The sequence below is a fragment of the Zalophus californianus genome, chromosome 5 (assembly GCF_009762305.2).
Source record: "Zalophus californianus isolate mZalCal1 chromosome 5, mZalCal1.pri.v2, whole genome shotgun sequence".
Taxonomy (NCBI): domain Eukaryota; kingdom Metazoa; phylum Chordata; class Mammalia; order Carnivora; family Otariidae; genus Zalophus; species Zalophus californianus.
The window spans coordinates 59,098,938-59,113,292 of record NC_045599.1 but is presented as its reverse complement, the minus strand read 5'-3'; the positions used below and the strand labels follow the sequence as shown (position 1 = coordinate 59,113,292).

General features: G+C 38.2%; 1 protein-coding gene across 2 annotated transcripts in view; it reads right to left on the bottom strand.

The window, feature by feature from the left end:
- Positions 1–14,355, bottom strand: part of SCAMP1 (secretory carrier membrane protein 1) — a 114,482-nt gene that overhangs the window by 62,215 nt on the left and 37,912 nt on the right. For both annotated transcript variants that reach the window (XM_027606066.2, XM_027606067.1), the window contains exon 3: positions 501–599. In XM_027606066.2, coding sequence (XP_027461867.1) covers positions 501–599 — 99 coding nt within the window. The remainder of the gene's footprint in view (positions 1–500; positions 600–14,355) is intronic.

Below are 14,355 nucleotides of genomic sequence, written 5' to 3'. Positions count from 1 at the left end.
GTGGCTCAGCTGTTAAGCGTCTGCCTTCAGCACAGGTCATGATCCCAGAGTCCTGGGATCGAGCCCTGTGTCCGGCTCCCTGCTCAGTGGGAAGCCTGCTTCTCCCTCTCCCACTCCCTCTGCTTGTGTTCCCTCTCTCACTGTGTCTCTGTCAAATAAATAAAATCTTAAAAAAAAAAAAAAAACCAAGTAAGGCAAAAAAAAAAAAAATTAAGTAAGGCAACATATAAAGAATTCTTCCGGGCGCCTGGGTGGCTCAGTTGGTTAAGCAACTGCCTTCGGCTCAGGTCATAATCCTGGAGTCCCGGGATCGAGTCCCGCATCGGGCTCCCTCCTCAGCGAGGAGCCTGCTTCTCCCTCTAACCCTCCCCCCTCTCATGTACTCTCTCTCTCTCATTCTCTCTCAAAATAAATAAATCTTTAAAAAAAAAATTCTTCTATTCTGAAGATGTTGATACTGTAATTTCCAAAACAAATTTACACACATAACATGAACTAACCTTTGCAATCTGTGTATAAGTTGGATGTTCCTCTGTTGGTTTCATTATTGCTGGTTGTGTACTGGGTACATTAGGCATTTTCACAGTGCCTGGTGGAGGCTAGGAAGATTAAGAAAAGGACAAATTATATAACACAGAGATCCAATTTTAACTTCTTTCAAAAGGCCTAACCCTAACAAAAAGCAAAACGCCAAGAACTCCTCTCTTCTTCCTCTAGTGTGTAGTAAAGTGCTGCTTCAGCTCTCCATCTCCATTTTCTCAAACTCACTCATTCCTCAACTCTCCAATTGGCTGCTACCTCTACCACTGCACCACACACACTCTCCTCCAGGATGCCACGTGTAGAAACACAAAACAAAACCTTGAAGTATCACTTTTTAGTAAAATACAGATAGTGCCAAACTGAAGAATTTACATCAAGGTTAATTGTTAACTCTTTCCACCAAAGAAAGGTACGTGCCAGGGCCCTAAAAAGTTAATAGGAGAGGTTGGCTGGGAAGACGGCAGAGAAGGAGGACCCTAAACTCGGCTCCTCCAACAGATACAACTAGGTAACACCCACAGCAGTGGAAATAACCCAGCAAACAGCCCAAAGGATGCCAGAACACACTCCACAGCGAAGGGTAGGGAAGAGTCCACAACAAAGGAGGTATAAAGAGTGAAGACAGAGTCTGGGAGCAAAAGGGACAGCAGCCTGCCGCAGCGGAGAAGGAGCCAGCGGCACAGAGAAGAGAGGCAGACAGATCTTCATACTAACTAGGAGGATGAATCTCCATATTTGCCTTTGAAATTGCATGGATTCTTAAAACCAGCAGGACTTAAAACCTAGAATTTTAAAAACCAGCATGCTCAGCTCTGGGTAAGCCCAGAAGGTGTTAGGAAACAGAGTCCCTCATCTTAAAGAGACAGGATGAAAGACAGCCTATGCAGATGCAGTGTAGAACCAGCAGTTTGAAAAATGCCACAGGCAGACAAGAAGGACAGAGATTTGCTCATCTCAGAGCACGGGCCTAGAAAGACAGGTATCATGGGGAGACCCCTCCAGGAAAAAAGGAGCTGGCAGGTGACATTTTTCTCCCCTGCTCCCCCGCATAAATAACAGCCACCTGCGGAAACCAACACTGTGTGGGCGGCCACATGCTACTTAAATTGCTTACACCAAACCGAGCCCCGCCACACGTGCTTTGGCAGATCAGCCCTTCCCAGGCATGCTCCCCTGAGTTGTGGTGCTGTGGGGTCCCTCCCCGAGAAGACCACCCTGCCAATACCACATCTCCTGACCCGCTTGTTTTGCAGGACCACAGTTCCAGCAGTGGCAGGTATTGTTTCACACGTAGACCACTGCACACCTTGCTACTCACAATAGGTAAAGACAGCATCAGCAAACAATTGGACTGAAGGGAGAAGATTCCAGAACTCAACAGCAGAGCACCTACAACACACCCTGGGGAACAGGGACCCTGCACTACAGGGCACTATAATACTTCTTCAAAGACTACTATTGTTATGAGTAAGGTAAGTAGCTGACTTCTCTAACACTGAGAAACAGACACAGAAAGTCAAACAAAATGAGAAGACAGAGAAAAATCTCCCAAATGAAAGAACAGGACCAAACCACAGCTAGAGACCAAAGCAAAATGGATATAAATAAGATGCCTGAAAGAAAATTTAAAGTAATGATCACAAAGATACTCACTGGACTGGAGAAAAGAGCGGAGGATATCAGTGAGACCCTTAACACAGAGATAAAAAAGAACCAGAGGTCAAGAACACAATAAGTGAAATTAAAAATACACTTATAATAAAATAAATAGCAGGCTTGATGAAGCCAAGGAATGAATTAATACCTGGAAGACAGAGTAACACAAAGTAACCAAGTTGAGCAAAGGAAAGAAAAGTATATAAATTGAGAACAGTATTAGGGAATTCAGCAACTCTATCAAGCCTATCAAGCATAGTAACATCCACATTACAGGGACCTCAGAAGAAGAGAGAGGCAGAAAATTTATTTGAAGAAATAATAACTGAAAACTTCCCTAATGTGGTAACAGATATCCAGATCCAGGAGGCAGAGAGATCCTCCAAAAAATTCAACCCAAGGAGGTCCACACCAAGACACACAGCAATTAAAATGGCAAAAAGTAGGGATAAAGAAAAACATTTAAAGCAAGAGAAAAGAAGACAGTTACATACAAGGAAAATCCCATAAGGCTACAAGTGAGTTTTTCAGCAGCAACTTTGCAGGCCAGAAGGGAGTGGCATGATACATTCAAAGTGGTAAAAGAGAAAACTCTGTAGCCAAGAATGCTCTATCCAGTAAGGATATCATTCAGAATAGAAAGACAGATAAAGAGTTCCTCCAAAAAAACAGACCACTAAACCAGCCCTATAAGAAATTTTATTATTATTATTTTTAAAGATTTTATTTATTTATTTGAGAGAGAGTGAGAGAAGGAGAGCACATGAGAGGGGGAGGGTCAGAGGGAGAAGCAGACTCCCTGCTGAGCAGGGAGCCCGATGCGGGACTCGATCCTGGGACTCCAGGATCATGACCTGAGCCGAAGGCAGTCACTTAACCAACTGAGCCACCCAGGCGCCCCCCTATAAGAAATTTTAAAGAGCACTCTTTGAGTGAAAAAGAAAAACCATAAGTGAGAGTATGAAAAGTAAAAAGCACAAAAGCAATAAAAATCAGTATTTCTATAAAAATCATTGAAGAGATTCAAAAAATAAAAGGATGTGAAATATGACACTATACACCTAAAAGGTGGGAGGAAGAGGAGTAAAGAATGAGTTTAAACTTAAGCAACCATCAACTTAATATAGACTGCTATATGCAGAAGATGTTATACACAAACCTAATGGTAACCACAAATCAAAACCCAGTAATAAATATACAAAGACTAAAGAGAACGGGATCCAAACATATCACTAAAGAAAGCCAATGAACCTTATTCCTATAAATAGCAAGAGAAGAATCAGAAAATCTATAGAAACAACCACAAAACATGTAACAAAATGGCATAAATACATATCTATTAATAATTACTTTGAATGTAAATGGACTAAATACTCCAATCAAAAGACATAGTGTGACAGAGTGGATATACAAATAAGACCCATGTATATGCAACTTACAAGAGACTCATTTCAGACCAAATGACACCTACAGATTGAAAGTGAGGGGACAGAAAAACATTTACCATGCAAATGGAAGCCAAAAAAAAAGCCAGAGTAGCAATATTTTTATTGGACAAAATAGACTTAAAGACCACAGGAGACAAACAAGGACACTATGTAATAATGAAGGGGACAATCCAACAAGAAGATACAACTGTAAATATTTATGCCCCAACATGGGAGCACCCAAATACATAAAACAGTTAACAACAAATATAAAGGAACTAAACAAGAGTAATACAATAATGGTCTTAGTAGGGGCCTTTAACACCCTACTTGCATCAATGGACAGATCATCCAAACAGAAAATCAACAAGGAAAGAATGACTGTGAATGACACACTGCACCAGGTGGATTTAAGACATATTCAAAACATTCCATCCTAAAAGAGCAGAATACACATTAAAGTGCACACTGGACATTTTCCAGAATAGATCACATATGAGGCTACAAAAAAACTCTAAAATTCAAAAAAATCAAAATCATACCATGCATCTTTTCTGACCACAATGCTATAAAACTAGAAATCAATTACAAGAAAAAATTTGGAAAGAGCACAAATACATGGACATTAAATAAACATGCTATAAAACAATGAATGGGTCAAACCAAGAAATCAAAAATTACATGGAAACCAAAGAAAATGAAAACACAATGGTCTAAAATCTTTGGGATTTTAGATGCCATTTAGGTGCCTGGGTGGCTCAGCTGGTTGAGCGCAGGACTCTTGACTTCAGTTCAGGTCATGGTCTCAGGGTCGTTGGATCGAGCCCTACGTCAGGCTCCATGCTCACCAGAGAGTCTGAGATTCTCTCTCTTCCTCTGTCTCTCCCCCACTTCACCCCTGCTCACACACTCTCTCTCTAATAAAGAAATTAAATCTTTCAAAAAAAAATAAAATAGAATCTTTGGGATGCAGCAAAAGTATTTTTTTAAAGATTTTATTTATTTATTTGAGAGAGAGAATGAGAGAGAGAGAGCACATGAGAGGGGGGAGGGTCAGAGGGAGAAGCAGACTCCCCACTGAGCAGGGAGCCCGATGTGGGACTTGATCCCGGGACTCCAGGATCATGACCTGAGCCAAAGGCAGTCGCTTAACCAACTGAGCCACCCAGGCACCCTGCAGCAAAAGTATTTCTAAGAGAAAAGTTTATAGCAATACTGACCTACCTCAAGAAGCAAGAAAAATCTCAAGTAAATGACCTAACCTTACACCTAAAGGAGGTAGAAAAAGAAGAACAAACCCAAACCCAGGAAAAGGAAGGAAATAAAAATTAGACCAGAAATAAATGACATAGAAACTAAAAAAACAATAAAACAGATCCATGAATCTAGGAGCCAGTTCTACGACAATATCAACAAAACTGATAAATCCTTCAAGGCTCATTACAGGAAAAAAAAAAAAAAAAGGACTCAAATAAACAAAATTACTAATGAAAGAGGAGAAATAACAACCAACACCACAGAAGTACAATCAATTTTAACAATATTATGAAAACTTCTATGCCAAAAAATTGGACAGCTTAGAAAAAAATAAATTCCTGGAAATATATAACCTGCTAAAACTAAAGCAGGAAGAAACAGAAAATCTGAACAGCCAGCAATGAAATTGAATCAAAAAGTAGTAGTTAAAAAACCAAAGTCCAGAATAAACCATCCTCTTGCACCAAAGATGTCTCAAGAATTCTTGGTAGTCAGCTCCGGACCTCACCCCACCAAATTTCACCTATATTCCAAAACCCCATCAAGAAGAACACCCCCTGGACTTAACATCACCCACTCCAGATTTCCCCATCAGTATCTCTCCACTTAGCACGAGACTCCGTCCCTACGATGACTTCACATCAACAGATGATTCTTACCACCCACAGAAATACTTCCTGACTTCCTGTCAGCCTTAGATTCAGCTGCCTCCCCTAGCTAGGGACATCTCTACGCCCCTATTCAGCAGGAGGACGTTACAGAAAATGAGAACTTCTGCCTCCAACAACCTTAGATTTAAGGGTCAAAATTGCTCAGGGAGGAAATGATGAGGGAGCAAAAGGAGCTAGGTGAAGACAAAGCATATACAACCTCTCCCACCCCACCCCACTCCCCCCCTGGTGTGTGACATTCTTCCAGGAATCTCCCAACTGTTTTAATGTTAATACCTTGGTGCGAGAGAAACAAGCTTGACAATGGCTCTGATATTTTGTAAGTCAGTCCTCTTTAGTATAGGAAAGTTCTTATGAAACCTCCCTTTTCCTTACTTGCCCCAACACGGGGACAGGACCCATGCTTTAATAAACCAACATTTTGCACCAAAAAAAAAAAAACCCCAAAAAACATAAAAAAACAAAGTCCAGGACCAGACGACCTCACAAGCGAATTCTAACAAACATTTAAGGAAGAGTTAATACCCATTCTTCTCAAACCTTCCCAAAAAATGCAAGAGGAAGGAAGACTTCCAAATTCATTCTATGAGGCCAATATCCCCAATACCAAAACCAAATAAAGATACCACTAAAAAAGAGAACTACAGGCCAATATCTCTGATGAACATAGATGGGAAAGTCCTTAACAAAATATTAACAAACCAAATCCAACAATGTATTTAAAAAATCATACACCAAGATCAAGTGGGATTTACTGCCAGGATGCATGGGTGGTTCAATATTTGCAAACCAATCAACGTGATACATCACATCAATAAGAAAAGGATAAAAACCAAATGATCATTTCAACAGATGCAGAAAAAGCATTTCACAAAGTACAATATCCATTTATGGATAAAAACCCTCAACAAGGTAGGTCTAGAGAGAACATATCTCAACATAATAAAGGCCTTATACTAAAAACCCAGAGCTAACATCATACTCAGTAGGGATAAACCGAGAGCTTTTCCTCAAAGGTCAGGAACAGGACACGGATGTCCACTCTCACCACTTTTATTCAACATAGTATGGGAAGTCCTAGCCACAGCAATCCTACAACAAAAAAAAAAGGGGGTGCCTGGGTGGCTTAGTTGTTAAATGTCTGCCTTAGGTTCAGATCATAATCCTGGAGTCCCAGGATGGAGCCTCACATCAGGCTCCCTGCTCAGCACGGAGTCTGCTTCTCCCTCTGCCCCTCACCCTGCTCAGGCATGCTCTCTCTCTCTCACTCACTCTCTCTCAAATAAATAAAATCTTAAAAAAAAAAAAAAAAAGGTTGGGGTACCTGGGTGGCTCAGTCAGTTGAGCATGTGACTCTTGATTTCAGCTCAGGTCATGATCTGAGGGTTGTGAGATGGGTCCACATCTGGCTCTACACTCAGTGTAGAGTCTGCTTGAGATTCTCTCTCCCCCTCTGCCTCTGTTCCTCCCCCCCCAGTCATGTGCATGTGTGCACACGCTCTCTCTCTCCCTCTCTCTCTCAAAATAAATAAATAAAATCTTTAGGGGAAAAAAGGGAAATAAAAGGTATCCAGATGGTAAGGAAGAAGTAAAACTTTTGCTATTTGCAGATAACATGATACCCTATATAGAAAATCCAAAAGACTCCACCAAAAAACTACCAGAACTGATAAATGAATTCAGTAAAGTTGCAGGATACAAGTATCAATGTACAGAAATCTGTTGCATTACTTTTTTTTTAAGGGGGGGGAGGAAGGGGCAGAGGGAGAGAGAGAGAGAGAGCTCCAGGGGACTATCTCACAACCCTGAGATCATGACCCGACCCAAAATCAAGAGTCAGATGCTCAAGTGACTGAGCCACTCAGTGCCTCTGTTGCATTTCTATACACTAATAATGAAGCAGCAAAAAGAGATATTAAGAAAACAATCCCATTTGTAATGCACCAAAAATAATGATACCTAGGAATAAACCTAACTAAAAAGGTGAAAGACTTATACTCCGAAAACTATAAAGCACTGATGAAAGTAAGTGAAGACAACACAAAGAAATGGAAAGATATGCCATGCTCATGGATTAGAACAATTATTGTTAAAATGTCTATACTACCCAAAGCAATCCACACATTTAATGCAATCCCTATCAAAATACCAATAGCATTTTCCACAAAACTAGAACAAACAATCCTAAAATTTGTATGGAACCACAATGACCTCAAATAGCCAAAGCAATCTTAAAAAAGAAAAACAAAACTGTAGTTATCACAATCCCAGATTTCAAGTTATATTACAAAGCAGTAGTAGTTAAAACAGAATGGTACTGACATAAAAACAGATACATTAGAGATCAACAGAATAAAAAATTATATGGTCCAATCTCTCACAAAGGGGGAATGAATATACAATGGGAAAAATACAGTGTCTCCAACAAATGGTGTTGGGAAAGCTGGACAGCCAAATGCAAAAGAATGAAACGGGACCATTTTCTTTCACCATACACAAAACTAAACTGAAAATGGATTAAAGACCTAAATGTGAGACCTGAAACAATAAAAATCCTAGAAAAGAGCAGAGGTAGTAATCACTCTAATATCGGCTAGCAATATTCTTGTAGATATGTTTCCTGAGGCAAGGGAAATAAGAGCAAAAACAAAACATCTGCATCAAAATAAAAAGCTTCTGCAAAGGAAACAACAAAATTAAAAGGTAACCTACACAATGGGAGAAGATATTTGCAAATGACACAACCAATCAAGAGTCAGTACCTAAAATACATAAAGAACTTATATAACTCAACACCAAAAAAAACACAAGTAATCTGATTGAAATGGACAGAAGACATTAACAGACATTTCTCCAAAGAAGACATCCAGATGGACAATAGACACATGAAAAGGTGTTCAAAATCATTCATCAGGGAAATGCAAATCAAAACTACCATGAGATACCACCTCACACAGCTCAGAAGGGCTAAAATCAAAAGCATAAGCAACAAGTCTTGGGGAGGATATGAAGAAAAAGAACCCTCTTGCACTGTTGGTGGGAATGCAAATTCATGCAGCCATTGTGGAAAATTGTATGGAGGTTTCTCAAAAAAATTAAAAATAGAACTACTCTATAATCCATGAATCACACTACTGGATATTTACCAAAAAATACCTAAACAATAATTCAAAGGGATACATGTACCTCTATGTTTATTTATAGCAGCGTTATTTACAATAGCCAAATTATGGAAGCAGCTCAAGTGTCCATCGATAGATGAATGGATAAAGATGTGTATACACACACACTGTAATGCTATTCCGCCATAAAAAAGAATGAAATCTTGCCATTTGCAACAACACAGACAGATCAAGAGAGTGTAACGCTGAGTGAAATAAGTCAGAAAAAGACAAATATATTATGATCTCACTTGTATGTGGAATTTAAGAAACAAATGAGCAGATGAAAAAATAGAGGGACAAACCAAGAAACAGACTCTTTACTATAGAGAACAACTGATGGTTACCAGAGGCGAGGTGGGTGGAGGCATGGGTGAAATAGGGGAGGGGGATTAAAGAGTACACTTATCATGATTTTTAAAAAAATTATTTTTAAAAAAGTAAATAGGAGTGCTTTTGACAGAACTCCACTAATACCCTTTGAAAAGACTAAGAGGGGAGGCATTAGGGAGATGGAAAACAGACTGCACAACCTCCACTCTGCCAATGGGGACCAGCAGTATTTGAAAGCAGCTGCAGTATCAAAAAGCAAATAGATATCTACAAGTCCACCAAAGAGGAATTGGTTAAATTACTATATAAACATACCACGCAGCCATCAAAAGGAATGAGTTAGAGTTACAGAAGACTGCCTTTTAAATAATGAATGAAATAAAGTGAACTACAGAATGCATATGACCATTTTTTGCTTTTATAAACACACACTTGTACACACCCAGAAAAATATCTGAAAGCTCTCAGCAAACTGGTGTGAGAGGGATTTGCACCTTTTGCTTTATACACATCTCTATTATATACCCCCCCAATATACTGCTTTTTTTTAAGTTAAAAAATATATTTTTATGGGTGCCTGGGTGGCTTAGTCAGTTAAGCGTCTGCCTTTGGCTCAGGTCATGATCCTGGAATCCCAGGATCGAGCCCTGCATTAGGCTCCCCACTCAGCGGAGAGTCTGCTCCTCCTTATGCCCCTCACCCTGCATGTTGCTCTCTCTCTCTCGCTCACTCTCTCTCGCTCTCAAATAAATAAAAATCTTTTTTTTAAGATTTTATTTATTTATTTGAGAGAGCGAGAATGTGCGAGAGAGAGCACATGAGAGGAGGGAGGGTCAGAGGGAGAAGCAGACTCCCTGCTTAGCAGGGAGCCCGATGTGGGACTCGATCCCGGGACTCCAGGATCATGATCTGAGCCGAAGGCAGTCGCTTAACCAACTGAGCCACCCAGGAGCCCAAAAATCTTTTTAAAAAATTAAAATATATATATATTTTTAAGTATTCTTTTAAATGGCCATAGGAAAAGGAAAACAGAAAGAAAAAAAGGAAAAGAGAAAGAAAGCACACGAGCAAGTAGCTGCAAAGGGAAGTTCAAAAATCAGAACTGTCAAAGCCAGAAGACCCCACCAATGCACCAGGATTGTATCCTGTCACAGCAAGTAGCAGTCCTGAAAAGGAAGCCAGGCACAGTGGAAGAAATAACCGGAGAATACAGCTAATTCTAAAATTCGTATGAAAAAGCCAAGGGCTAAGAATAGGTCAAACAATTCTGAGGAAGAATAGAGCAGACCTATGATATCAAAGCTTATCATAAGGATACAGTAATTAAGAGGGTGGTATAGATGGCAAAGATACAGAAATATACCAATAAACAGAAGGGACACAGAAATAGACTCACACAAATGCAGAAACTTGATATCCAACAGAGGGGATACTCACTGTAAGACAGTGGAGAAATAACGTATTAGTCAATAAATGATGCTAGGAAACTGGCTACCCAGATGTAATAGTGAAGCTAGATTTCCTACTTCACACCACACAAAAATAAATTCCAGGTGGATGATCTAAGAGTAAAAAAGCAAAACTTAAATACTTTTAGGGGAAAAAAATTACGTGAATATTTTTATGAACTTAAGAGTACATAAGAGCTTCTTGAATGTAAGCTCTAGGAATCTCTATGTATTTTGTCAGTGATGTACCTCCAGTGCCTAAAACAATGCCTGGAACACAGTAAACGCTCATTAAGTACTTGTTAAATCAAGATTAGAAAAACACACAAACAATAAAGATAGACAAGTTCAACTACAGGTATCCCCCCTTTTCTGAAAGTTCCCTTTACACCACTTCAAAAGACCTACATTAGTACAGTGACAGCTTTTTTCATATAATCAAAGAAAATCAGATTTCCTTAGGTTAGAGAAAACAGGTACTAATGTAGGTCTTTTGTAAAAGTAAAGTGGTGTAACAGGAAGTTTTGGAGAGCAGGGAATACCCTTCACTTTTTGCTATTTTGGCTTACAAGAAGTTTCATAGGTGTGCTCTACTTTTCAATAATGGGGGAAACGTGTACATTCAAACTTAACATCAAGTGAAAAGTCAAATCACAGGCTAGAGAAAATTGGTTATAATGCATATATAATGCTATGCAGAATACATAAGGAATTGTTACAAATTCATAGAACTATAAACTACTAACAGAAAAATAAGCACAAGATCTGAACAGGCAGCACAAAGAAGAAAACAAGAATGGTCAATAAAAATATTAATTAATGGTTCAAACTCACTAGTAATCAACAGATGAGAAAACAGTGACATATTTCACAACCATGAGATAGAAAAACATGAAGTTTGAAATACAAAAATTTGGAATTCCAGTATATATACAATGACAGCATATATAAAAATTAAAGCACATAACCAAGATAGCATTTCAAAACAACAGGAACAACAAAGATTACCAAAATGGTGCCAAGACAATTATTTAAATGTTTAGGGGGGAAAAATCAGTATTCTGTATCTCACCAGAATAAATCTCAAATGGTTATTTTTTTTTGTTAAACTATAAAAACACTAGAACATAGCATAGTTCTATAATACAGATGATATGTTATAGATGATATATAGATGACTTTCTGATCTTGGGTTGGAGCAAAGATAGTCTAAATATTTAAAAGGGATGAGGGGAAAGAAATCATAATGAAAAGGTAATATATCTAATAAATACTTCGAAGTTGGATGATATAAAGCATTTCATAACCAAGATTAAAGGGCAAAATCTAATAAGCAAAACATATAACTGTCAATTGGTTAATACACTTCATCACATACAAATCAATAAAAAAAAACAGATGAACATGTTACTGAAGAAAAATGCATTTTAAAAAGCCCTCAACAAGCAGCTTACAAAATACTTACAAAAAGTAAATAAACATATTAAAAATGTTAACCCCTCATTAGTAATCCAAAAAAATGTAAGCTTCATCTAATTATTTTTAGGTCATTATTACCGTAAGATTATCACATTTTGGAAAAGATCTAAAATGGGTATTCTCACACAATGATAATGGGATTATAAACTAGTTCATATAATAATCCTGGAGCTTAATCTAGTATTATGTACATCAGCACAGAAGTATTTATACTCTATGACTCACAAATAGCTAGTCTTAAAAAATATCATAAGGAAATAATCCAAGATAGGTACAAGGATGTTCACCATTGCATTATTTACAACAGCAAAAAGTTAGAAATAACCCAAATGTCCAAAATAAGAAATAACCCAAATGTCCAAAATAAGAAAATAACCCAAATGTCCAAAATAAGAAAATGTCCCTTTATAATATTATCATTATAAAGCTTATCCATAGGAGACCATTTTATGCACCTATTTAAAAGGTCTGAAAGAATATTTAATGAAACTGGAAAAGTTTGTACCAATAATAAGTGATAAAAGTTTGTACCAATAATAAGTGATAAAAATTGGTATTTTAACTGGGACTTCATCAGGATAAAAAGCTTTTGCACAGCAAAGGAAATAGTCAACAAAACTAAAAGGCAAGCTATAGAATGGGAGAAGATATTTGCAAATGTCTTATCAATAAAGGGCTAGTATCAATAAAGGGCTAGTATCTAAAATCTATAAAGAACTCAGCAAACTCAACACCCAAAAAAACAAAAAAATCCAGTCAAGAAATGGGCAGAGGACATGAACAGACATTTCTCCAAAGAAGACATATAAATGGCCAACAGACAAATGAAAAAATGTTCAACATTTTTCATTTCAAAATATATTTTGGCTCAGAATTAAAACCATTATAACAATCATAGCAATAAACAGTATAGAGATTCTTCTATAACCTAAGGGCTCTCTGCACTGAAAATTCTAAAGATGTTTCATTATTTAATAAATAATATCTAAGATCCCTTCAAGGAACTAGTCCATGAGTTATCTTTTTTTTTTTAAGGGATTTGCCTCTGTTTTTTTGTTTAAGATTTTTTATTTATTTATTTGACAGAGAGAGAGAGACAGCGAGAGAGGGAACACAAGCAGGGGGAGTGGGAGAGGGTGAAGCAGGCTTCCCGTCGAGCAGGGAGCCTGATGCGGGGCTCGATCCCAGGACCCTGAGATCATGACCCGAGCCGAAGGCAGACGCCCAACAACTGAGCTACCCAGGCACCCCATGAGTTATCTTTCTGATGCACAAACAAATGTATGTTCTCCTTCCTGGTTTTCTTCCATATTCTAATCACCTATTCAAGAAAATTTCTCCTTGTTTTTTCCTGTTCTTTCTCTTCCATCTGTGAACCAATAAAGTTCTTAAGTTTACTCAGGGTCTAAAGCAAGGGTTCTTAATGTGTTTATAGATACCCTGCATCAGAAACCCCTGATGCTTATTGAATATGCAGACTCTGGGGCACCTGGGTGGCTCAGCTGGTTAAGCATCCAACTCGATTTTGGCTCAGGTCATGATCTCAGGGTCCGGAGATGGAACTCCACATCTGGGCTCTGTGCTCAAAAGGAAGTCCGCTTGAGATTTTCTCTCTCTCTTCCCCCCACCCTCCCCAGCTCACTCGTTCTCGCTCGCTCTCTCAAATAATAAATAGGTAAATCTTTTTAAAAATGCAGACTCTGGTCCCTGCTATGGACACACAGATTCAAAAACTCAGAGGAATGAAGAGAAAAGATTTGCATTTTTAAACCAACTCCCAAGAGTGAGTTTTAGACACCTAGAAATTGAGAATGCCTCTCTAAGGCAAAAAAGTTTAAGAGACTGCCAAAACAAACCTAAAACTTTTCAGCTTTCACTGACTTTTTCAGTCTCTGAGCAGACAACTGATTGTAGCTATGCTTAACATAGGTTCTCTTGTTATTAAGGGTGGTGAAAATTACACACATTAATGTAAGAATCAGGACAAACAGAAATAATTTTATCAGAATAGATAACCATTTTAAAACAAGGCTTTAAAGATTAGAATACTTGGGGAAAGAGGTGCACAATAGGAGGAAAGAAGGAATATACATGGATGGGAGTTTCCAAGTAGAGAAAGGTAAATGAAGGAAAAGAGGTGTGACCATACATATTCATACATACATTAATCAAACATTTATTGATCAACTACAACGTCCAACAGTTATAGACACTTGAGATACATTAATGAACAAAACAGGTAAACATCCTTACTCTCATGGAGTTTACAATGGAAGATAAACAATATACATAATAAACACATTTTAGAGTATCTCAGAAAGCAGTAAATTTTATGGAACAACAATAACAACAACAACAAAGAACAGGGTAAAGGCATCAT